Raw genomic sequence first — 26,912 nt, 5'->3', positions numbered from 1 at the left:
GAATTATATCCTGAAAACAGGAAGCACAATGAAATTTCAGTAGTAAAGTAAAATGCACATCTACTTTTGGGAGAACTATGGGAGAATCGGGATTCAGAGGCCTATCTCTTTGGGGCTCCTTTAGACTTTGGGTTTAGATAAGTACTATATGTTCATTACAATAAATAGAACTAATCAAATTGGGTACATATAAGTAATAAAAAGGAGAAAAAAATTAAATCACCTGAATTCATAAGGTCCATAGGTAAATAAACGTTTTTCCTTCCAGAGATTTTTAGCATATAAAATATGTGTAAGAGAAAGGTTCATGCTATACAATGGGATATTACTCAGCCATAAAAAAAGAATGAAATCTTGCCATTTGCAATGACATGGATGGAGCTCAAGAGAATAAGCCAAGCAAAATAGTCAGAGAAAGACCTGTATGACTTCAATGATACGTGGGATTTAAGAAACAAATGAGCAAAGAGAGAGAGAAACCAAGAAACAGACAAGTATAGAGAACAAACTGATGGTTACCAGAGGGGAGGTGGGGGGAGGGGTGATGGGGAAAATAGGTGACGGGGGCTAAGGAGTGGACTTGTTGCAATGAGTACTGGGTGGTGTATAGAAGTGTCAAATCACGATTTTGTATATCTGAAACTAATATAACACTATATATTAACTACACCAGAATGAATAAAAGCTTAAAGGTTTGTGCTAAACATACCATCCTATAAACTGCATCTGTTTATGTTTTCATGACAAACTACCAAAAGTAGAATTTCTAAGGCAAAAGGTCTACTTCTTTAAAGCTTCTGATACAAACTGTCAATTTTTCTCCCAGGAGGAGTATGTAAATATAAATTCCCACCAGCTGGAGGCAGGCTGGTACACACAGCACTCAATTCATTTGCTGGTTTCTCTTACACTTGCACCCAGAGTAACTCTTCTCTCTTGGGAAGTCTTTTTGCTCCTGTTGCTACCACCTCAGGAGTACATTTAAAAAATTTCAATTTCTGGGGTGCCTGGGTGGTTCAGTCCGTTGAATGCCCGACTTCGGATCAGGTCAGGATCTCGTGGTTCGTTGAGTTTGAGCCCCACATCGTGTTCACTGCCGTCAGCCTGTCAGTGCAAAGCCTTCTTCAGATCTTCTACCTCCCCCATCACTGCCCCTCCCCCACTTGCACTCTCCCCTAAATAATTAAATTTTTTTAAACATTTTCAATTTCCAGCATCACTGCTACCAACACCAAAGTTATTGCTGTGGCTGCCTATGTTGTTTCGCTGATGGGAACTCTGCCTCCCCATTTGCCTCCATTACCACCAGTCCCTCCTCTATCTGCAGACCACCTGTTTTCCAGAATGAAGAAAGATGGTGATGTGTATGCCTGCAGTACAAGAACAGGGAACAGAGTACTCTGCTTCCTTCTCTGGATGGAAGCCCAGTGGTAGAGAGGGGTAACTGTGACATCCTAGGTGTTTGAGATGTAAGGCTCAACACACTGTACCAAGTGCAGATTAGTTGGTTCCTTCCTAGTCTGACTGTAGCCCAGACTCTGCCATTAAGCTACCTGTCACCCTTGGGTTTTAGCATGGTTATAAAATGTTTCCCCAAATATTTAATAAAAGATTTGTCAGGGATACACTGGGTCTACTAGCTAGATAAAATTTTTTAAAAACCTTCATACTGACTTTTGTTTCACAGTTGGTACACTGATTTCTTGCCCTCTTGAAGAGCTCAATGTATCAGAACATGCTTTACTACCATCGATTTATTCCAACAAAGATAAGAATAAATTGAGGGATTTGTGAATCTCTTTAAATACATAAATCAAAAAAAGTATTACTGAAATGTTAAGCTATTAAAAACAAACCAAAACTTTGGAGATAAAAATCTAATTTCCTCTCTCATTTACTAGATGAGGAATCTGTGTCCCAGTAAAGTGATCTGAACTGTATAAGATAAAAACTGCCATTTTCTTTGAAATGTAATCTCGGGGTGCCTAGGTGGTTCAGTCAGTTAAGCATCAGACTTTGGCTCAGGTCATAGTATCTCAGTTCACGAGTTCAAGCCCCACGTTGGGCTCTGTGCTGACAGCTCAGAGCCTGGAGCCTGCTTCGGATTCTGTGTCTCCCTCTCTCTCTCTGCCCCTCCCCGGCTCACCCTGTCTCTCTCTGTCTCAAAAATAAATAAGCTTTGAAATGTAATCTCTTCCCACAGTGAATGTCATGAAGCCTCTGAAAGTCAAAATGCTCTTTCCAGGGGCGCCTGGGTGGCTCAGTCAGTTAAGTGACTTGATTTGGGCTCATATGGTTCAAGCTCCAAGTTGGGACTCAGCACGGAGACTGCTAGGGATTTTCTCTCTCTTTCTGCCTCTCCCCCACTCATACTCTCACTCTAAAATAAATACATATGTTTAAAAAATGCTCTTTGCACAACATTATGAAATACTGATACTTAAAATTCTATCACACAAACTACAGTTTTAGACAAAATTTTATGTTTAGTTATTCTAAGTTTAAATTGCTATTAATATTCAATTTATTTTATTTTATAGGTTATCAAATAAAACATAAAACCATGACTATGACTAACAAATGTTCAAACAGCAAAGCAGTCACAGAAGTACATATAATTGTCTGTTTGCAAGTTATTCCTCTAATTACCATTTGCTCCTATTCATACATGTTAATGGCCTAATACCTGCTTGTAAAATTAATGCTGATTTTCTCTAGAAGTTAAGGAAATTTTCAGAATGAAAACTTTAAATTCCAACAGGTTATTTTTTCCTACAAACTGTAAAAAGACCACCATTATTCAATTTTGTCTGTGTAACATCCCTGCCCTGTTCCAGGAAGGTGCACACAGAACACAACTTGAGAAATACGGGTTTGTACCATACTGAGCCCTACGCGCTTCAAGGTCCTGTAAACTTGGAGACCTAAAGAAGCTGAAAGAAAATGCATTCTTTCAGGGAATAGAAAACATTTAAGTCTATCTGAACTGAGAATATTAAAATATACTTAGATTCATTAGCATATTTTAGTAACAGGTAGAAACCATAATTGAATTTTTGTGGTGGTAAATTTAAACCACCTTTGGCAATACAAAGATGCCCACAGGCTGGAAAGGCATTTCTGTCTCACCAGGAAGGGAATCCTTTTACTCTAATTGGTTCATACAGTAATTTGGTATTTTATCTGAAATAGCTTCTATACTATATTTATCTTCCTTTCTCTCCTTAGCAAACAAAAGAATTTACATAAAGTACTTTGAATATATAACTCTCAATCAGGAAATATTTACATATGAGGCTGTTTAGAATTATCCCTAAAATCTCCTTCAACAGCTAGTAATTATATATGGCATCATTCCCACCCTTCAACAGCAGAATGTAATAAATTGTAGCTGGATTTATAATTAAAAAATGCAAACGTTTAAAAATAAGATTAACTTTAAAAACTCTTCTTTAAAATTTGACACACAGCATGATTGACATACAGTTCAAGTATAAATATAACATATAATTGGTTTTAAACTTTAAATAGTGACTTTAAAACTATAAATTTGGGATGATAAAAAGAAACATATACATTTCAATTTTTCCCCCAAATTTCCACATTTAAAAAAAGGATGACAATTTCATTTATCGCCTTCAGCATTTTTGGAAATGGTACGTTTCTAAATATATAACACATGAAGATATGTGAGTCATATAGGTGAGCTGCTTTAAGACTGTATTAAGTGTAAGAACATATCATTAGCAGGATTGCTGACTTTGCAAAATTCCTGGTCCAGATTTGCACAGGTATCTCCTGCTTAATATCAGTAATCCATTCCTGAGAATTGGACTTGTAAGAAAATGCATTAGGGATCCCATTTCCCATTACTCTGGGCGGGAAAAATTATAATGTGTTGCACATCAATTTGAACTTACAAACCAGGGACACCTGGCTGGCTCAATCAGAAGAGCATGCAACTCTTGATCTGGGAGTCACAGGTTCAAGCCCCACACTGGGTGTAGAGATTACTTAAATAAATAAAACTTGAAAAAAATGATAATCTTATTAAAAAAATAAAAATAAACCTACCAACCAATTTCTTCAAATATAACTAAGATATGGTAAATTGCCTACACATAAGTAGCAAACTATTATGTTAGTATGTTAAACTTGCTTCCTGATCACCAAATGGTTAATATGATTGTTCACCAATATGATTGTTGCTTTGTAGCAGCAACAGAGCCCTCCCTGGGCACCAGCAACATCCAGGATGCACACAGCTTTTCTGATGCCACTAGGGACATCTTTCAAAATGTTTACATGTGACCCTGACAACCTATTCATTTCATTTGCAATGTAATTCAAGGCTATTCCCATACACTGTTTTGTTAAATTGAGTTTTGGAGGGCATAAGTGCAAACTTTTCCTTTATACACATCAAATGAAGAAATATAAATTTTATATATATAAACTCTATGAAGTCTGGACATTACAAACATACCTGTCAAACATCAGTCCAGCCATTTTCAGCTGCACATAACAGAAGTGTATCTAAAAGTGGCTTAAACTTTAATGAGGGAATCTACTATCTCACCTAGGAAGAAGTCCAGAGGTTGACAGATCCCAGGCTAGTAAATGTATCAGTTCAAAAATGTCATCATGGACCAAATTGCTTCCTCATTTTATTCTGCCATCTTCAACATGTTATCTCTGTCCCGAGCTACCTCCCCTCAGCAAAGGTGGCACCCGTGTATGCAACCTCGTCAGACATTTCGTCCGGATAAAACCGCTGCCAGGGGAAGAGCCTGGAGATCTCTCCAGTAATTGCCTGTGAGCCCCTCAGCCGGCTTTCCTTCACATCCAATCAGGCAGAAATGTCACAGGTCTCCATTCTGAAACTAACTGCTGGCAAGGTGGATCGGGCCACCCCTACTCGCTTACACACATTAGAACTGACCTCCCAGGGCTAAGAATGAAGCCATTCTCTCCTGAAACACAGGGCCACAAAGAGGAAGTGAATACTCAGAAGTGTGGAAGAAAAGGGAACAAATTTGGAATAGGCAAACCTGTTCTGAATGCTTATTCAGTTTGTATTAATAACTAAAATTAGTATAATTTAAGTCCAGGTGACAGGTGACATAAGTTCAACAAAGATCCATTTTCACTGGAAAAACACCTTAATAGAAGACATTACCAAGTTTTCTAACCAAATACTAAATGATCTAGAAGTCATTCCAAAACCTGTTGACAATATGTAGATTGCAGATAAATTTTATAGAAGTCACTGTGCTATTAGGGAAGATACACGTCAGACAAGATGTCTGTACGGAGGTTATAATACAAGTGGTAAAATTCAGAAAAATGCAAGTTTAAATAACATTACAAAACAATGATGTAGGAGGTACTACAAGATACTATGTGATTGAGGAGCAAATAAATGATGAGAAAAGGTGTACTAGGAGATGAAGGACAAGCCATCCAGAAACAGTAGAGACCTCGAGACAGAATTTCATCTGAGATCTGGAGACTGAACAGGATACAGACAAAGTGAAACAGGCTGGGCATTCTGCATAAGGAAATACAGGCCTGCAGTCCTGGAGCAGAAAACATCCCAGTTAGAACAGTGAGAGCTCCATGCAAAAGCAAACCAAGAATAAACTATCGTTACTAATTACTAATTAGATGTTTACTACAACTAGTGAAAGAGTTCTCCAGTCACAACTTAGGATCTGTTCATCTCTATTATCATTTCCCTGCTTTTAGTTTTTTGAATGAAAAAACTAATTGCAGTATCATGTCCCAAATGCATCAGTGGAAAAGTATACACATTTATTCACACCAGACTGACAAGACAGAGAAACACCAACAAACTAAAGAACTGTATGGGACTATGCATATGGTACAAGTCATTCTACCAAACACCTGGTGTCTGACATTATTGTGTTGTAATGTTATTTAATTTTTATTTTTGTACGTCTTGCCACTTAGGTTGTAACTTCCTTACAGATATCCCATGTACTATGTATCTTACATTACAGTAATTATTCCCTGATTTTCTTTTAGCTGCTCAAAAGTCATTCTATTTTCTGAAGCCAAACTAGTAAAAGTGACCAATGAGATATGATGCATCTCTGACAATGACTATGCTACTTCTGACACTAAAATAAAAATAACCTGGGGAGTCTGGGCTAAGTCTCAGTCAGTTAAGAGACTTCGGTTCAGGTTGATCTCCTGGTTTGTGGGTTCGAGACCTGTGTCGGGCTCTGTGTTGACAACTCAGAGCCTGGAGCCTGCTTTGGATTCTGTGTCTCCTCTCTCTGCCCCTCCCCTGCTTGCACTCTGTGTCTCTCTCTCAAAAATAAGTAAACATTAAAGAAAGAAAATAAAAATAAAAATACCCTAAGATCACACAACCCAAGGGGCTTGTAAACATGGGTATACATAGCAACATCTACAAAAGTGATTCTTTAACCTTTGAAGGGTCACAGACCTTTGAGATTCTGACGAAATGCAAAGACCCTTCTCAGAAAAATGTAAATACAAAATTTTGCCTATAAGTTCAGGAGGTTTACAGACCACTCCGCTCAGCCCCCTAATGTCATCATGGCTAAGAACCCCTAACATAGGGAGACCAACAGACAATGGCTGGCTATCACAGTTATCAACTCTTTCAACCAATCCATCAACAAACTATTTTAAGGGTTACAGTTTTCCTCTGGTGCTGCCAAGCATATTTTCGCCTTGTACATCAGGAAATAATAGATGCCAGAAATAAAAATAAATCATTCCATAAGTTGAGAACTGAGTTATGTGACTTAGAATACTGAAAATTTTCAGAACAATGACTCCTTTAAGTCACTAACACTATAACGTAAGGCTTTAGTATACTTAATACTTCTCATTAAAAATATAATTAATGTTTGTACGTGTTTGTATGTATATATAAAATACATGTAAAATTAATCATAAAAGTATGACTTTCTAATGAAAATAACGATTGTAAGATATTGATCAGTTTATAACCTAACTGATGACCACAGTGTAGCAGAAATTTTTTAAAATTCCAGTATAGTTGACATACAGTACTGTATTAGTTTCAAGTATACAATATACTGATTCAAAAAATCCTACTCAGGTCAAGTGTACTCTTAATCCGCTTCCTGTACTTCAGCCATCTCCCCACCCACCTTTCCTCTGGCAATCATCAGTTTGTCCTCTACAATTAAGAGTCGGAGTTTTCTTTCTTTCTTTCTTTTTCTTTCTTTCTTTCTTTCTTTCTTTCTTTCTTTCTTTCTTTCTTTCTTTTCTTCCTTCCTTCCTCCCTTCTTCTTTCTTTCTTTCAAGTTTATTTATTTTAAGAGACAGTGCAAGTGGAGAAGAAGCAGAGAGAGAGGGAGAGAATCCCAAGCAGGTTCCATGCTGTCACCATGGGGTTCATCATGGGGCTCAATCCCACAAACTGTGAGGTCATGACCTAGAGTCGGATGCTCTAACCAACTGTGCCACTCAGGTACCCCAATTTGCTTTGTTTCTTAAATTCCACATGAATGAGATCATATAGTGTTAGTTGTCTTTCTGACTTATTTCACTTAGCATTACACTCTCTACATCCATCCACATGTTGCAAATGGCAAGATTCGTTTTTACAGCTGAGTAATATTCCATTGTGTGTGTGCATACACATTCCCTTCTTTATCAATGGATACTTGGGCTGCATCCATAATTTGCATATTGTAAATAATGCTGCAGTAACCATAGGGGAATATATATCCCTTCGAATTAGTGCTCTCGTACTCTCTGGATAAATACCCAGTGGTGGAATTATTGGATCAAACGGTAATTCTATTTTTGATTTTTTGTGGAAAACCTCCATATTGTTTTCCACAGTGGCTGCACCAGTTTGCATTCCCACCACAGGTGCATGAGGGTTCCTTTTCCTCCACATCCTTGCCAACACTTGCTATTTCTTGTCTTTTTTATTTTAGCCATTCTGACACCTTATTTTTAGGAGCATCTTTTTATGTGTCTGTTGGCCATGTGTATGTCTTCTTTGGAAAAAATGTCTATTTAAGTCCTCTGTCCATTTTTTAATTGGATTATTTGGGGTTTTTTGGTGTTGAATTGTGTAAGTTCTTTATATGTTTTGAATATTAACCCCTTACCAGATATCTCATTTGGAAACATTTTCTCCCATTCATTAGTTTGCCTTTTTATTTTGGTGTAGTCCTAACAGTTTATTTTCGCTTTTGTTTCCCTTGCCTCAGGAGACATCTAGAAAGATGTTTCTACAGCCGATGTCAGAGAAATTACTTCCTATGTTCTCTTCCAGAAGTTTTATAGTTTCAGGTATCACATTTAGGTCTTTGATTTATTTTGAGTTCATTTCTGTGTATGGTGTCAGAAAGTGGTTCAGTTTCATTCTTTTGCATGTAGCTGTCCAGTTTTCCCAGCATCATTTGTCTTTTCCCCCATTGTATATTCTTGTCTCTTTTGTCATAGAAATGCCACGTGCATTGCTTTTTTAAATGCGGATTCTTGGGCTATGGCTCCAAAGATTGTGTTTCACTATGTATGGGTCAGGCCCAGGAATCTGTAGCATTTTTAACAAAGAGCAGAGCACCTGCGACAGACAAAGTCCTCAAGCATGTTGACTTAGTGATCACTACAATAAGACTCCATCACACAAATTTAAGATGTTTCACTTCTGGCTTAGTTTATTTGCTAACACTATTCTGAGATAACACCATAATTCTGTCATGATATAATAAAGGAAGAAGATACATTTTTCAGAAATTCACATTTATGAAGATTAATGTGTAATCCTAAGTAAGAACCCTCTCCTTCATAATAGGCTTTGGTCACATTCAAAGAGAAAAAACTGACGCTGAGTATGATAACCACTAAAACACAAAAGAATACTGTCTTATTATTAAGGTTACCAGAAAGACAATATTTAGGTCTTCCAACCCCATCTGAATTATTACCAGTATGAAGTGCAATGTTCACACTGTACATTCTACTTCGATTCTCATCCTTGTACTTTATTTCCTTAGCAGGATGAAATAAAAATAAACTTTTAAGTTAAAATATAAAAGTACTCATCACAATTTTTCAGTTAGTCTCATATGTGGAAGATATAGCACTAGGAAAGCCTGGAAGGAAACACGAGAGGAAACTCATTTATGGAATATGGTGTGCACACTTACATTTTCTCCCTACTGGTATCGTACTAAGTAAGTGCCCTCCAGGAAACAGCACCATAGTAAAGCAGGCAATGACCCCCGAATAGCTATACTAAAAATATGACTACCTGAAGTGTTTAGTTCAAAGAAAAAGTACCTTGGAGTTGCTCTGGTGAGTGTATAGGTGTTAATCTGTCAAACAGATATACCTTATGGCTGAAGACAAAAAGAGAGGCCACCTGGAATTGACATTTGTATAATTAAGTTAATAAAACGCTTCCCAATTGTTTCACTGATTAAAAAAAAAAAAGATTAAGGTTCCAGATATATTGCTTTAAGAAACTCAAAGTTTTCTGTTTCTTTATCTATTTGATGTTTGAAAGGAAGTGTGTTTAACCCAGATTTTGTGGTTTTATTTGCTTTTTGTTTGTTTATGGCTCAAGTACGGTGGAAGCGAAGCTGTAACTCTATATTTTTATGAGGTCTTTTTCAAAGTGTTTCATGGCATACAATTACTAAATTACAGAGAGTGAACTGCGGTGGTTCTCAGCCCTGCGTGTATGGTGGAACTGTCTGGGAAACTCTAAAAAAAAAAAAAACAAAAACAAAAGCCTCATGTCTGGGCCAAACCCCAGGCCTATCTAACCAGAATGCAGGGATTCTGGAGGCCCCAGCACCAGTATATTTTCAAAGTGCCCCCTGATGCACAGGAGGGTCAGCATGGAGTTAGAGAGACAGGTCATCCAATTGACATTGCTGAGCCCCAGTATGTGAATGACTTTCTCTCAATTAATTGTAATGAAACAGAGGGCTCAGTTCTGCTTCTCAGTATGGTCAACTCCTCTCCTTTGCCCTAAAAAGTTCCTTCTAATCTGCGCAGTCAAGGAGACAAAGCGGGGCAGTACACCCCACACAGGATAGCCTTGCCCGAACACTTTCAGCTCTCAAGTGCCACCAGATGAACAGGTGAACCAGAATTAGGAACCAGGGAATGTGACAATTCTGTCAATTCTACCACTAGACACACAGAGTTGTGTGTAATCTGAGTTTTTCTGGATATCATGATATATGATCAGTTGCTTTTTTAATCCATAAACACTCATTTTTTTTTAAGATTTGGTATACTTCTGTTTGAAGAACAGAGAATAAAAATAGGAAGCACACTCTAAAAATCTGTTTAGTTTTTGTCTTTGTTGTTTTAATTAAAGCCTTCAGGCCTAGACAAAGCAAAGTGACTTACTGTCCCTCATTCCTTGGAAGGTAAATTTTTATCGTACACAGCTATATTTCCACTTTTGAATAAAGGAAGGAACATTGAGGCAAAGAGATCATCTAAACATTCCATATAAAAACGGAATAGTGTTGCTTTAGCATGTATGCATAGTTTGAATGATTCTGAGAATGAGGAATTCAATAGGGGTCAATCTTAAAAATAACCCACATGTTTCAAATTCTGATTTATCATTTCAACTGGAAAACACTAGGTGAGACTCAGTTACAGTTACACATTGCAATATCAATATTGAAAGGATGAAATCCAAGCTGCTAAATTACTAAACTCTGATTCTCAATTCAGTGTTATAAAATAATTAGTTTAAAGGAGACCACAGGTCCTTATGCCCTACTTTCAGAAGCACCTGCATATGCTGAATGTCAGTTGTACTATAACCCAATTTCTTCAGTCTCTATGGTAGTATTTGCCCTGTTTCATTCTGCCTGCTCCAAAGTTCTACTCAATACTGGTCAACAATGTCAGTGAACATAACAACAATAATCTAAATAATTCCTTTTCATCTCCGATTCCGTGGGTTTTTTTTTTTAATTGCTGTTCTTTTTCCTTCTTTTTGCTATAACATAATAAGCCAATTCATGCCTTTGTCTTAGTTTCAGAAGGAATTATATGCCAACATCTAGGCAACAGATACCCTTTTCCTTAATTTAAAATAACTATGAGGTTGCACACTACAGTAGTAAATTTGTAATCAACTTAAAGATAATGTCTTAAAATTACAATTAAACATGTCATAACACAAGAAAACCCTGGTAATTACAAATAGTACCACGCTTGCTAGGGTTTTAAACAGTAGTATAAAACTAAGAAAAATCGCCACCCAGTGATGCAAATGAAAACTGCAGTTTGTTTTTGTGTAAAATGAGTACCCTGGAGGATTACTTCAACTTCATTACTGAATGAACGAATAGCTATTACCTTCTTATGTGAATAGGAACTGGTTACAAGGGAAAGGATGTTTTTCTACGAGGCTTTTTTCTCCCCTTTTTCTTATTCAGCACACTCGACATTTTACAAAGGCTAAATGCTTTGGAAACCTTAACAGGGAGAAAGCTTTCTTTCTGTCCAAAAGTGAGCTAATTGTATACGAACAACCCAGATATTCCTATTATCAACAAAGTGCCTAGGCTCTGCTTGGACCCAAAATTTCAAGTCATGGGGTATTTACTTCAGCAGTGCCATCTAGTAATTGTCACCTGAAACCTATTTGTGTTAAGCAGGAAGGCCTTCCCAGGGTAAAAGGTCCTCTCAAGTGGGAAAAGAGAGATAATTTATACCTCTAACAACATAATTTACTCTGACCGTTTTAGAAAAAGGTATAAAGACTACATACAATGATAATCTAAAAAATTCTGTAGACTCCATATTGGTAAGTTGTTGCCATAAATATAACTGTTTCTCAGTCTTCACTTAGTTTTATCACTTCCCAAATACAACAAAACCCATCGTATATATTTATTTTCCTGCAATGTGTCTACTGCACATGAGGACCAAGAAATAACCAAAATATATGTGTGTCAAACATGAAAGATGTTAATAACAGCATTTCATATCTACCATTTGACCTATTTGACATTTTCCAAAATATTTCACACCGTATGCACTGAAACTAAAGTAGGTATTACATTTGTCAGTGTATAATCACATGATAAAAAAGCGTAACTTAGTGGAACAAATCAGCTTAAAAAAAAGAAGAGGTTACCACTCCTTTTTTTTTTTTTTTTTTTTGAGAGAGCGCCAGCGCATGAGGGAGGGGCAAAGGAAGAGGGAGAGAAAGAACCTTAAGCAGGCCCTGTGCCCAGCACAGAGCCTGGTAAGGGGACCCAATGTCGTGACTGTGAGATCATGACCTGAGCCAATCAAGAGTTGGATGCTTAACCCACTTACCCAACTGAGCCACCTAGGTGCCCCTCACCACTCTGTTTTTTGTTTTGTTTTGTTTTTTAATGTTTATTTATTCTTGAGAGATAGAGACAGCGTGAGCAGGGGAGGGACAGAGAGAGAAGGAGACACAGAATCTGAAGCAGGCTCCAAGCTCTGAGCTGTCAGCACAGAGCCCAACGCGGAGCTCGAACCCACGAATTATGAGATCATGACCCGAGCCGAAGTCGGATGCTCAACCAACTGAGCCACCCAGGTGCCCCTCACCACTCTGTTTTTAAAGACAACCTACTAGGGGCACCTGAGTGGCTCAGTCGGTTAAGAGTCCAGCTTTGGCCCAGGTCATGATCTCACGGTCTGTAAGTTCAAGCCCTGCATCAGGCACTCTGCTGTCAGCATGGAGCCTGCTTCAGACCCTCTATCCCCTTCTCTCCCTCTGCCCCTTCCCTACTTATGTGCTTTCTCTCTCTCTCAAAAATAATAAATTAAAAAAAATTTTAGCAAAGACAACCTACTGTATTCCTAATAATCTGTCCTAACCTTTACCAGTCAAATCAACTAGGTGCCTAACTGCTGATGCATTTTTTTATTAACTGCATAATGTATACCATCCTCCAACCTCAACCTCATTAAGGAGATTACAGTTTTCTGCAATATTTTAAATAGTTTAAAGTGAAAAGTCTGGGGTAGCAAAATTAGCCAAATTTTATGATATACCAACCCTCTTTTACTTAAAAAGCAAAAACAAAGATGGGGTGCCGGGTTAGCTCAGTCAGTTAAGCGTTCAACTTTGACTCAGGTCGTGATCTCGCGGTTCGTAATTTCGAGCCCCACGTCAGGCTCTGGGCTCACAGCTGGGAGCCTGGAGTCTGCTTCAGATTCCGTGTCTCCCTCTCTCTCTGCTCCTCCCACACACACACCATCTCTCTCTCTCAAAAATAAACAAACATTAAAAAAAAAGCAAAAACAAAGAAACAGAACACTTTCTCTTTGAAACATGAAGGAATACAATGTAAAATTTTTTTTAAAGAGCTTAAAACGTCATTAATGTCTTGAAATTTTAAATGATAATATGACATAAAAAAAAAAAAAAAAGATGGATAGCTTGGTGGTTAAGAGGATGAGGTTCTAAAGTCAGATTGCCTGGACTAATCCCAGATCTGCTCTACATTAGCTGGAAGAACCCAGAAAAGTTCAGTCCTCACCTGTATGTGGATGTAATACTATCATTTCATCCAGAGACTTGTTGTTCTAAGTATTTTATACATATTAACCCATTTAATCCTCTCAATAACCCTATGGGGTTCATACCGGTATCACGCTCATTTTCTCAACACCCTCTCACCCCCAGAAGTTATATAACTTGCCCCAAACAGCGGAGGGTGGCAAATATACCACCCCAAAATATGGTGCTTGAGCATAAGGATTATTTCGAGCTAAAGGCACTTGAAAAATAGCAGGTGCAAGGAGGGCGCTCTGACCTCTCCTTTCCTTCCCGAAAGCAGGAGATAAAGCCCCTCTCTAGAAGATGCCAGGAAGAAAGAAGCATTCTTATCACCAGAGGTGGAGAGTCAAGGCCAAGAGAACTCTGTACAAACAGACCCTGTTAAAATAACTCTTATCTTCCTTGAGTCTCCCCACACAATCTACTTTTCCACAGTGGCTTCTTTGTTCAACCTGGTACATGAGCACATGGGTTTTGCCATTTCTTTAGGTCTTCATTTTCTTGGTGGGGGGGGGGGGGCTCCTGTGTACACATAAAAGCCTGCATGCTTCTCTCCTGTTCATCTGCCCTTTGTGTATTTATGTCTCAGGCCCAGGCACAGACCCTGAGAGGAGAGAGGAGAATTTCTGCCTCCCCTATAATGGAGACTCTGGCAAACTATAGAGCCAGGATACAGAGCCAACAAGTCTGGCTCGAGTCAGGATCTCATCTGCCCTTCACTGCAGTGTCTCTGAGGTGTTCCTGAGAAAGAAGGGAGGTGGTGTGATCAATGAGAAGAGAAAGAAGACACAGGAAGAGAGAGCCAAGGCTGATGCTGGCTGACATCCTTACAACTTCAGGAGAGTAACTAAGCTCACAAGACAGTAGGCACGCAGGGATTTTTCATGGAGGGTGGTGAAGGGGTAGAGCTTTGCACCTAGAGACGGGCTCAACACTCATGGACGCTGAAGGAGAAGAAAGCCTCAGCAGACATCTAGGGGACTCGTCTGGCTTGGGTCATTTGAAAGACGGTGACCACCAGCTGACTTCAAATTACATCACTGTCCTGGAACGATGACGGAAGTGATTCCTCACCATGACTGCCAGGGACACTAACGTTACAGGTGAGGTACGGTGCAGGGACAAAACCCACCCAACTCAGTCCAAGATGGTCCTGGGAAAGCACCCTCCAAACACAGCATGTCAGCTTTTGGGAAAGTGCTCCCTCAGAGCTTAGGTGTATAAGAGGGAGCAGCTAGAACATGAGAGCAGATGAGGGTAATAAAGTGCTGGAAATTCCCTCATGAATTAGCAAATCTGAAAGTTTCTGTGTCTTCCGAGGCTCGGCTAAAAACTACTTCATAAACCAGCGTCTCTTCTAGAAGAGGAAAGGTCCACAGCAGATAAGCTTCAGCTGCTGAGGCAGAAGACACTGGAAACTAGGCCCGTGTTGGGCTAGCTACAACTGAAGCATCCATATGCTTTGAGCTACCAGACAGTGGAGATTTTAGAAGGACCAGCGGCAGGGGGTTTTCAGCTGTGGTTAAAACTTACCTCTGAAATGCTGCAATGTCGCAGGCCACACAGCAATTTCAGGTGCTTCACCAGACAGGTGAAGAAGATATATGAAGAAAATTAAAAGTTGCACCTGCTCACAAAGATGTCTGTGTACTACCCTCACATCCTTTAAATGACTATTTGATTACAAAAAGAGTAATGTTGATTTCTAAACATGATACAAGAGAAAACAGCAAAGCTCTCTGCACATGTGTTAAGACTACAGAGAAACACAGAACAGAGTTTGGAAAACCAGGCTTTGTTGAAGCACATTTCTGAGAGAAGAGTTTTGTGTGAAATGCTTAAAGAAGCAGACCAGAGGCATCCCTGAGGTTTAGTTAGTGAGGCTAATTCAGGAGGTAAGAGGGGAGCAACACTGGCAGCTTTCAAGGAACAGAAGTTGGGACTGATGGAGCCAGTTCGGACCTGGAAGCTGAGGCATAAATTCTTGATGCGATAAGAAGGGCCAGAGGAGCGGTCATGTGTATGGGACCCCAGTTTATACCCATCAGAAAGTTCCCCAGAAAAACCACTGGCCCTGGTCAAACAATGCCTCACTATTTTGCCTCAGGCACAGGGGATGTGGACAGAGAGAAAACAATGCTGAGCACCCAAATTATTGCCCCTATCCTAGGACATAGGCAGCAGATTCAGAAAAACTGCCAGAAGGGAAGGGGAATCTGCCAGCACTGCAGATCCTGGCCTGACAGAACTTGACTGTGTCAAAGATGGGACATTCATAGGTAACATTTAGCCGCAAGAAAAACTGTAATCTGGTCTTCCAGAGATTAAGGCCTAGAAATGGAAGAGGGCCAGATGGGTGAAACGCTCGTGTCCTTTCTGTGAGAGACCAGATCCTAAAGAGAAGGGCTGAAGAGGCAGAGACCTACCCACCCAAACTTGTAAAAGTGTGGAGAAAGAGGCATGGCATGAACCCAGCTCTGAGAGGGCCGAAGCTGAAAATTCAAGATCACTTTTAAATCCAAGGCACCAACCTCCACTTTTCAAGACATGTGAAGCATTTGTCCATGTAAGGGGACCCTGGTCTGACTGGGCCAAGATAGAGATCCTAAGAGGAAGGAAACCAGAATCTGGAAAGAGAGATACCTGAGAAACATCCCAGGGAGCAAATACCCTACGAGTTCATGCAACTCCTCTCAGGGAAAAAGCAGAATTTGGCGGGAGGAAGTCCAGAGTGGGAGAGGATGTGAGTTACGTGGGAACACTGGGTTTTAGCTCATCACCCCTGGGGACAGAACTTCTGGGAAGAACTATACAAAGACTGCAAGTCTCTTCCTCAGGGGAAAGACACACGACACACGAAGGAAATGTTATTTTTCAGAATTCGCCTTGGAAAGAGCATAGTATTTGTTTGAAAGAAATTTTTTTAAAGCCTCCAAAATAGTAATAACTGCAGGTATCAATTTTATAATAGAAAATAAACCAATCTTAACAAACATTTAGGAGACACTATGTAACATATTTCAATTTAAAAAGTATACTTCATTCAGCAAATGATTTATTGGATGCCTAATTTAATTTCAGATGCTAATTTAAGAGGCGAGGTTTGCTGCTATTTATAAAACAGAACTTGACTTTATCAAGGATCATTCAAGACTTTTGGTTTTTTGCAATTAAAAAGGTAGACCAGCTTATCAGAAAAAAAAGAGACGATTTTTACACATATAATTTGAAGGATGCAGCCAAAGTAATATATAAGAAGAGTGTGACTTGACAAAAATATTCTAAGTGACTGGGGAGCTTTATTTTTATAGATTTCATATACATAAATTAATTCAGGTGTTAGTGAGAATTAAAAATCAATCACATAATTTTAAAGTAAACTTTTAAAGGAACAGTAACTCATCCAATTATGATTTTGTTTCTGTAAAAGGCTCACCTAAAAGGACAAATCCATCGGCTTCTGTCTCTGGTACTGTGGGCTTTTTAGATTCCGGAGACTTTCTGAAGAAGTGAAACATTGCTGCTACCTGAAACAGAAACACCACGCAATGTCAGATTCAGAGCAAACTGTAAAAGTCTTAGTAAAATGCCAAACATAAATATATCACAATGATTACTTTAAGGAATTCCATTACCAGACTTAAAAACATAAGCCCTCTCTTGGTGTCAGAAGACAAAAAGAGAAATTAAGGGGCACAGACTTCCAGTTCCAAACCACACGGGCCTTGAATCATGCAACCTCTCTCAATTTCTCAACATGCAGGAAATAACCCAAGAAATTATTATATGTAAAACTAAAATCAACAGGTAACCCTAGGATATGGAACGATCTCACTAACTATAAATCAGACACTGGAATGGGAAAAGAAAAAGAAAACGAAACAAAAACTTGTCCAGGCTTCTTGTCATGCCAGGGTCATAAAACTGAGGCCACCTAAAAAAAGAAAGGAAGGCACTTCAAACATCATCTACAGGTTAGTTACTTGATTCAGACACTCAGGATTGTATCCACTGCAACCAACTTTAAATTCCCATCAATGCAGATCTTTGTGTTGGCAAGACTGTGTGCTGCCCCCAACACACACACACACACACACACACACACACACACACACACGCGCGCGCGCCTTTCCTCTTTACACTCAGGGAGGACACCGACTCCTAGAAAACAACTGGGAAAGAAGCTGAAGGGAACGCAGGAGGACACATCACATTCTGAGGACAGTCCCTATAAGCAAAGCAACGTAACAGCAAAGAAAGGAAGTCCTGCTGGCAGTAAGTTCTCCACACTTTAGTTTTCAAATATTCCACCCATACCAGAAAATCAAGCAGGGAGGGCAAATAAAGATCCTATCTGAGCAAAGGCCTTCTAGAAACTAAGTTCTAGAAACTGAGAAGTGTACTGGGGTTTGTGGAGGTTGACACACCCTTAGCTGCAGACCTGGGTGGACGGTAAAGGAGCCGACTTGTTGACAGAAAACATTTGGCCAAGTTCACTTTTAAAGAAATAAAAACTGGGGCTCCTGGGTGGCTCAGTCAGTTAAGCGTCTGACTTCGGCTCAGGTCATGATCTCACGGTTGGTGGGTTCAAGCCCCGCTTCAGGCTCTGTGCTGACAGCTTAGAGCCTGGAGACTGCTTGAGATTCTGTGTTCCCCTCTCACTATGCCCCTATGCCAACTCATGCTCTGTTTCTCTCTGTCTCAAAAATAAACATAAAAAAAACTTAAAGGAATAAAAACTGGAGAAGAAAGGGGCTCCTGGGTGGCTCAGTCGGTTAAGCGTCTGACTTTGGCTCAGGTCATGATCTCACGGTTCGTGGGTTCGAGCCCCGCGTCAGGCTCTGTGCTGACAGCTCGGAGCCTGGAGCCTGCTTCGGATTCTGTGTCTCCCTCTCTCTCTGTTGCTCCCCTGCCCTCACTCTGTCTCTCTCTCATTCTCTAAAAAATAAAGATTAAAAAGAATTTTTTTAATTAAAAAGGATAAAAATAAAAATTTTTAAAAAACTGGAGAAGTAAAAGACAAGGCATGTGATAAAGAAAACAGTTCAGTAAAAGAAAAGGAACAGCCTCTGAAATCCTCAAAGAAAATGCTTACTGGATATAGTGACAGGTCCAAAAGAAAGGTCTGGAGATAGTTTGGCACCCTCAGCAGAGGACAAGGAGATACGGCTTGTGTGGAACTGGTGAAAAAACGAGGTTAGATGCAAAGCAAATGCAGAAGATGAAAAGACAAAGAGTGACATGCTAAGAACAACTGAGTAAGATCAAGAGAAACCTGTGCGAGGAAGAAACGGGATCAGAAGAGAACTGGTTGGTTTACAAGCAGGAATGTAAGAAAAGAGAGCTCAGATTCAAAGCCTTGACAGACTGGAAAAGGCAACTGACTTCCCAACCCCAAGCAGTTGAAAATGAAGCGGAGAAGGCCTCTGAAAGAACAACTGATTAAAACTCAACATTGGGTCAGGATCAAATCAAGAGGACACAACGGCTACACCTGATATTAAACCTCAACGTGGATCAATGTGGCACATAGTAAATTCCTTCACTTGGGATAAAATGTTTCAGGAAAAACAGACGAAGAGGATAAGTCTTCAGCTGAAGGTTGGCAGAAAAAAGGTACCCTCAAATAATTAAAGGGAGGAGGCACATGTGGGGTGAAAAAGATGAGAAATGTAGCAAATCTGAGAGATCTCTAGCAAAAATTGTAGGTCTGGCTATTGACACATGAAGCTGATTGGAATCAAGCTGGGAAGCCAACAAAATTTTTGAGAGCTGTGTGGCCAAAATGACTACTACTAGTCTGGATTAAAACAGGACTATGACTACTGGATTTTTAGGACAACCCTATAGATATAGACAGGAAGCTGCCAGAGAAAACTGCTCAACCCCAAAGACATCCTATTCTCTAGGGCCCACTTCAGTGGGAGCCAAGGAAGTTAATGGAAAAGGAAAAAAAAAAAAAAAAAAAAGAGAACAACGGATTGGGAGCCTTTCCCGGGAAGCAGAATCTGGGCATAATTAATGAACATCCTCCAAACCAAGGTGGGGTTCCCCCCAAAAGCCTGCTCAGTGGGATTTCAGAATTGCTACCACTCCATGACGGTTGAGTATCTCCAGTTCCTCCCCTTTCTGAATGGGAGTGGTTTGGGCAGGGTGTTTCCCAGTTCCACCAGAGTGGGAGGGGACATAAGGGACAGGTCTTCTTAATTCAGGAATTCTCCAGACCAAGAGATGGCACAAGAGGGCCTGATGGGACGATAAAGGACTTCAAGCACTGCTGTGACTGAATGGGGCAATTTGGGTTACTTGCCCTTGGGGAGGGGTGAGTTATTTTGCCTACAATGAGAAGAGCTGTTATATGTGTTGACCACAAGTGAGAACCACTGAATCAGTAGGGTTGTTCACTGGCTCTCTGCCTTACGGAGCCCTAGGACTACAGTTTACTTCCCTCCTCGGAGGTAGGTGTGGCCATGTGGCTTGCTTAGTTCACTGCATCACTGGGGTGCTACAGCAAGGAGCTTTGCGAACACAGAGAAAGAGAAGCCCTTTAAAAAGTGGTTCCTGTTCTAACATATAAAGATAAGTCTTCTAACAGAAGGACTCAAATTTCCAACACTTTTTCGTGTCTGGCCACAAAACAGAAATGGAACGAACGTGGAAATTACAAAAGTGGTTCTGGTAAGCCAGTCTCAACCCCCAAAAGTTTAACTATGTTATTACAAAACCCAGACCAAACTCCGGTAGTGCAAGAATCTCTCTTTTATTTTTTTTCATGTTTAATGTTTATTTATTTTTCAGAGGGAGAGAGAGCGCAAGCAGGGGAGGGGCAGAGAGAGAGGGAGACACGGAAGCAGGGTCTAGGCTACGAGCTGTCAGCACAGAGCCCGATGCAGGGCTTACAAACCGGAGATCATGACCTGAGCCGAAGTCAAATGCTTAACTGACTGAGCCACCCAGGAGCCCGAAGAATCTTTTTTTAATTAAAGTATTTTGTACAGCAGTTATAACTTAAGTGAAGCATTTAAGTTTTTCATGATCCAAAACAATAAATTTAAACTATATACAGGCTGCATCAGTTTGTTGTTAGTATGATTGATTGGCGATCATAATATTATAGCCCCTTCTTTTAGAACATTATAAACATCAGAAAAGGAGGGATGACTTAGGTTCCAAGAGTCAAGAAACTTCCAGGCAGGGAAGAAACAGAAGAATCAGTAAGAGAAAGGAAACAGAGACAGTATGAAAGAGCTCAGAATGGCAGCAAAGAATAGTTTGCTACAAATATTCATCTGAAACAGCTCTAAAATTCTTACAAAAGTACCAATTACCCTCACACCCATCACTCCACCAGTGTGACCACCACTCAACTCCCTCCTCAGGATGTTTTCACGTGAAAATCACGTTCCAATTTTACAATACAAGTCTTGGGATTCCCTTTTATGATGAACAGTACTGCTGGCACTAATAATTCTTCATTCCACAAGTATCTAAAGTCAGTCCATCCATGTATCTTTATAGAAATCACTCCATGCACGAAAAGACTATGCCCCTGGACACCATGATGTACAATCAAATTATCTTTATCACATGATATTTTTTCCTATCACTGAAATACACAGGTAGGTCCCCACTCCAGCAGCCAGATTGAGTTGTCTTGCTTAAGACTAGAAACGAGGGAGGAAAAGAGGAGTAACTAAAACCCTACTAACGTTTACTGAGCTCCTACAGTGTCAGTCACTATACCAGAATGTCTTACGTGTGCTATCCCGTAACTCAGAGACATCTCGCCATGCACACCCAAGTATTCACAACATGTAAGCAGAAGAATTGAAGTAGATTAAGCATTGGTCCAAGTTTATGTGGCCACTAAACAGCACAACTAGAATTTTAAACCAAGTCCTCTCGGAACCAAAACTTAAAGTTTTTCATCAACAAAGCCCCACAGACAAGGAGCCCTTCGCACTTAGGAGGCTTGTGTTGGACTTTAATATAAAAGCTCCCAATATTAGTCACATCCATTTCATTAATTCCATTTCTATCTTTATCCATCTCTTCTTTCCCAAGCCTTGCTCAGCTCTAGGTTCAAAAGACATTTACTAATTCCACAACATCTAACTTCAAGAACTTCATTTACTTTCTATTTTATAAACATTTATTAAGTGCTTAGGCCAGATACTGACTGAGCGTTGCAGACACAAGCATTCAACTTCTATCCCGGACGAACAAACACCGCAGCCTCAGCCCACCACATTTCTGAGGCCATCCACAGCAAAAATGAGAGTAATTTAAGAGCCCTAATCCCCAAGCGGAGGAAGCTGGTAACGGTCCTGCTGCCCCAAGCGGAGTTTATGGTAAACCCTAAGCACTCATGCTTCTGATGGACGTGGCCTTCACAGTTGGGCTTCTGCTCGGACTTCCCAAGTATATTCTGGTCTCATTTCCTTCCTTACAATTTTGAATATTTTAAGAATTGTCTATAATAAGTGAACTTTACACTCATAAACAGGAAAAATACTAACATTTATAATTAAAAATCCCTCAGGAGCCAGCAGCAGCATTGTTACCTGGCTGAGCTGGGATCCACGCCAGAGTGAATGTCTCCTAGTTCCCAAACAGGGGAACCCTGGAGCTACTTGATAGAGATGGGGGACAAAGAATTCACTTGCCCAAGTCACAGACTGGGAGAAAATACTTGCAAGTCACATATCAGTTAAAGAACGTGTATCTGGAAAACATATAGAACTCTTAAAACTCAGTGACGAGAAAACAACTCGGTAAAAAGTGGGCAAAAGATATGAACAGACATTTCACCAAAGATGGCACACAATCACACGAAAAGATGTTCAACATCGTTAGTCATTAGACAAACGCAAGTTAAAATCTCAGCGAAATACCACTATGTACCTATTCAAATATTTAAAACTTTTTAAAAGGCTTGCCATGCTAACATAAACACACACCTAACATATGACCCAGACTCTCTACTTCCAGGTATTTACCTAAGGGAGCTGGACACATATGTCCACACGTGTCCACAAAAGTCATACAGCATTTTTAGTAATAGCCAAAACCTGGAAACAACACAAATGTCCAAAACCAGATAAATGGCTGAATGGTGGCATATCCCTATTACTGTTTAGCAATAAAATGGAACGAAGTCCTAAGATATGCTACAACATGCATAAATCTCAACATAATCATAATAATAATGATAAGCTGAGTGAAAGAAGCCAGAAAAAAGAGTTCATATTGTATGATTCCATTTATATGAACTTCTAGAAAGTGCAAACTAATGTGTAGTGATGGAAAGCAGATCAGTGATTTCCTGGGGAATGGGGACATACAGGGAAGGGGGAGAGGAAGGAGGGGTTATAAAGAAGCATAAGGAAACTCTGGGGGTGATGAATATGTCCATTATGGTGATCACAGGGATGGTCTGAGGGGTACCAACAGAACTCAAAACTCATCACACTGGACACTCTCAATATGTGCAATTTATTGTATGTTTATAAAATACCTCAATAATACTATTTTAAAAATTCATTATTAGCACAATATTCTAGATGTCATATAAACGTTCAGTTCACAATGATTTGGAAAATCATCTCAAATCACTTAAACCACTGTGTGTGTGTGTGTGTGTGTGTGTGTGTGTGTGTGTGTGTGTGTTACAGATAGTCTTTGTGTAAAAAGCAAAATGCTTCTTTTCTCTATGCATTCACACAGGACTGAAAAATAAAAGGACAGTGTCTTCACTTCTAATGGTATACAGAGACTGCATATAAAAGGGCTAGCATGATCACTAGGCAAGGCAGACCCTATTGTTCTGAAGGGGCACAGGGCAGGGTAGGTAATGTATTTATTTTTTCCTATTATTTTAAGTCTTACCTTTTAAGTAGTATTACCCATGACAAAAGATTAAGGCAACATGGTTTTCTCAATCTGATGATCTTCTTTCCATTTCAACAGACTTCTAAATAATGTAAATACATCAAATAGACTATAGTTCCTATCTGTGACGGATCAACAACAGCCATGTAACTGTAAGAAGAATAACATACAAGTTTCCCCTGCTATCTGAAAGTAGAGTGTTTCTATGAAACCTTTCATAAGCCAAAATGGCATAAAGTGAAGAAGCCATCGCCATTAATTTACATGGAAAATTTTTTTCAACATTCCCAGACCCTAAGATAACCTCTCTTGGGCTTTTTTTGGATACCTTAGGATACATCTTGCTAAGGCACACACAGAATAAATGCAGATGAAACCCAGATGTTCACGGACTCAGTTCAGAGCTCTGGTGGGCTTGATGCTGAGATTCTGTAGTGCCCAGGCAAGGAGCTCGGCAGGGTCACTCTCGCTGCTTAGAGTGCACACTGCCTCTAGAATAGCCCGTAGTAAACAAACACTGAACATATTTTCACTTTTCTCCTTTTCTCATAGAAGTGAAAAATCCTCTTCAGATTTGTTTCAAGTTAGCGAAAACGAGTACTAAGGTAGGTCTTTCGCAAGAGCAACAGCAGCATGCATAATATGAACTTTCAAAACGCAGGGGATACCTGTATGGAAGCCCGCGCGCGCGCGCGCACACACACACACACACACACACACACACACACTGTTTTTTCTTCATATTTGCTCCGGAAGGATTCAAAAAGGATCAGTGAGAATTACAAGAACCCTGCTGGACTTCACAAATAGGTAGCCTTGACTCCCAACTTCACCTGCTGGGTACGGTACAGACACAAACAAGAAGAAGGAAGGTCTTTCCTGTAAGAAGGGTCATGATGAACAAAGAGCACAGTGTGTTTAGAGGACAGCAAAAGGAGTGACCTCAACAGAGGCATGTAGATAAGCAGCAGAAATCAAGACTGCAAAAAAAAAAAAAAAAGACATCAAGAAATCAAGACTGCAAAAGAAAGGTAGAGACAAATGACTGAAAGGGCTGAAAAGTTAAGAAAATGTTAGACTATCCGGAGTGGCATATCAGTGTTGGTTTAATGTTACTGTACAGTCTAGGATCTTGAGGAAATTAGTGTTTCAGAAAGATTAAGTTTAAAATGATATGCTGAAGAGGCTAATTGAGAGCACGGAGTTATAAAGTTAGAAAGTTGTAGCAAGAAGGGAATGGATTAGGACAGGAGACATCTGAATGAAAAAGAAGGGATGTGCAGAACTATGGAGCAGGGCCTAGGGACTCTGGACTCTACAAAACACAGAGGGAAAGGAATTAATACAAGGGGACTGAAAGTTCAAGCCTGACAGACTGAAAAAAGTGATAGAATAAGAAAAGTAGGAAAGGGAAGCTCATTTTAAAAGAAGAAAACAGAATGAATTCCATTTCAGACAAGTCAGATGTAGGGAACCAGCGACTGGTACAAATGTAAATATGTAAAATGCAGTCAGGAAAACAGGACCTAGTGCCCCAGAGAAAGGGAGCATGTAGCACTTAAGCATGTAAATGGTAGCTAAAATCAGGAACATCAGTGTTATTACAAACAGAAAAATGTAAAAGTTCAGGGACTAAGATCATGATCTCTAAGATCTCAAATTATACTATGAAAACACATCCCCTTAATTATCACCAAAGTGATGTGTACCCTCCCTTTTCTTCAAATTTTCAAACACATACTTGGCTGTCTTATCAGGACTTAGATGTTAACTCGACTATATTGTTTCACGTTTCAAAACTGCAGAAATGACTGACCTCTTCAGCACAACCCGGGGGTGGTAAATTCAAATGCCAAGCAGCTAAGTACGCATGAAGCCAGCCTCCTGTGAGACAGAAGGAGTCTGAAGAGAGCGTGGGCCCGGGCTCCCACAGGCGCCTTGAGAAAAGGAGGGAGGGAAGGGGAAAGATGCCCAGGGAGCCGCGAGGAGGAGCCCTTCACCAAAACAAGGCTTGTGAGGGCTTGAGTCAGGAACCAGGGGAAAAAGCTTTCGAAGGTTTTGAACTAGGAAAGCCTGGAGTCCAATTTGCACTGGCTGTTATGGGCAAGGCTAAAACAACAATAACAACAGTAACCACTACAAACAAACACAGGACCAGGCTGAAGCTGTTGCTGGCTCATCTCTCCCCCATGGAGAGGATCTCAAAGCATCTAGAAAACTCTCTCCTGAAGATCTAAAGCCACCTCAGTCTGAAGGGCCCCTGTTAACACCTGTGAATGGGCCCAAGAGGCTGGGGTTACCTACTGCTGCTCCATCTGGCCCAGTCCTTAGAGAACCTTCTAGCTGAATAGACCTCAAGCAGCTTTTTAATATGTCATTTTAGCTGATATGATTTACTTGTAGTTATTTAATAATCTGTTTTAGCATCTTTTTTGTATATTCTTTACAGTATGTCTCTTTACTGTATTTATTTTATACTACTTATATCCTTTCTGTAGTTTTCCTTGTTTCTTAAAAAAAAAGAACAGGCTTGTTAATTATGAAAGTAATTTCTATTTTGTGTGCGGAGAGGAGACAGGCATGTTAATTCTTAGAAAACAAAAATACGGAAAAATATATACCAAACCTAATTGTTGTTGCTACCAGGATGCATGGCCAGTTTATATTCACTTTATAGTTCTTTTGTGGTAATTGCATTTTTCTATTTTCTATTAAAAAACAAAACAAAATAAAACACATGGGGCGCCTGGGTGGCTCAGTTGGTTGAGCGTCCACTTTGGCTCAGGGTCATGATCTCACGGTTCGTGGGTTTGAGCCCCGCGTCAGGCTTTGTGCGGATAGCTCAAGAGCCTGGAGCCCGTTTGGGCTTCTGTGTCTCCCTTTCTCTCTGCCCCTTCCCCCACTCAGGCTCTCTCTTTCATTCAAAAATAAATAAAAAATTAAAAAGAAAACCACAACAGAAGGCACCTTTGGCATTTCCAATCACAGTTCCATGTAGGAATGTGGGCCCAGTATCACCGAGTCTGATATTTCAAGAGAAAGCAGAAATCAGATTATTTTGGAAAAAAAATCTACTCTTTAGCTGATAGCAAGAAACTCAAAATATGTAAAAATACTCCAGAGACTGAATAAATCTTCCACAAACTGGATGTGGACTTCAGGTGCAAAAATTTAAACCTAGGCCAGGAATGGGCTTAATAGCTTGCATCTGATCAGTATAAAGAAAAATTGTGAAAGGATTTGGAATTCAGTGAATATTCTGGCTAGCTTATCCATCTGGGTTATTGTAACCTTTGTTTATCTTTGACTAGGTTATATTACAACTCTGTAGGAGGTAACCTGTAGAAAATGGATAGTCATGAAAATAATTCCTGTCCACAGAAATGTATCTGGTAGAAGGCATCAATTACAGCTTTGTGGGAATGACCAGTTTTACACCATTTATAAATTCAACATT

At 39.8% G+C, this 26,912-nt stretch overlaps 1 protein-coding gene across 1 annotated transcript in view; it reads right to left on the bottom strand.

Annotated features, from left to right (window-relative positions):
• Positions 1–26,912, bottom strand: part of UMAD1 (UBAP1-MVB12-associated (UMA) domain containing 1) — a 217,288-nt gene that overhangs the window by 178,158 nt on the left and 12,218 nt on the right. The window contains exon 2 of the mRNA XM_019443418.2: positions 17,001–17,091. Coding sequence (XP_019298963.1) covers positions 17,001–17,082 — 82 coding nt within the window. The 5' untranslated portion in view covers positions 17,083–17,091. The remainder of the gene's footprint in view (positions 1–17,000; positions 17,092–26,912) is intronic.

This window comes from Panthera pardus, unplaced genomic scaffold (genome assembly GCF_024362965.1).
Source record: "Panthera pardus isolate Hobbes unplaced genomic scaffold, ASM2436296v1 HiC_scaffold_8, whole genome shotgun sequence".
Taxonomy (NCBI): domain Eukaryota; kingdom Metazoa; phylum Chordata; class Mammalia; order Carnivora; family Felidae; genus Panthera; species Panthera pardus.
Note: the sequence above shows the minus strand (reverse complement) of the source record. Positions and strands in the feature narration are given on the sequence as shown.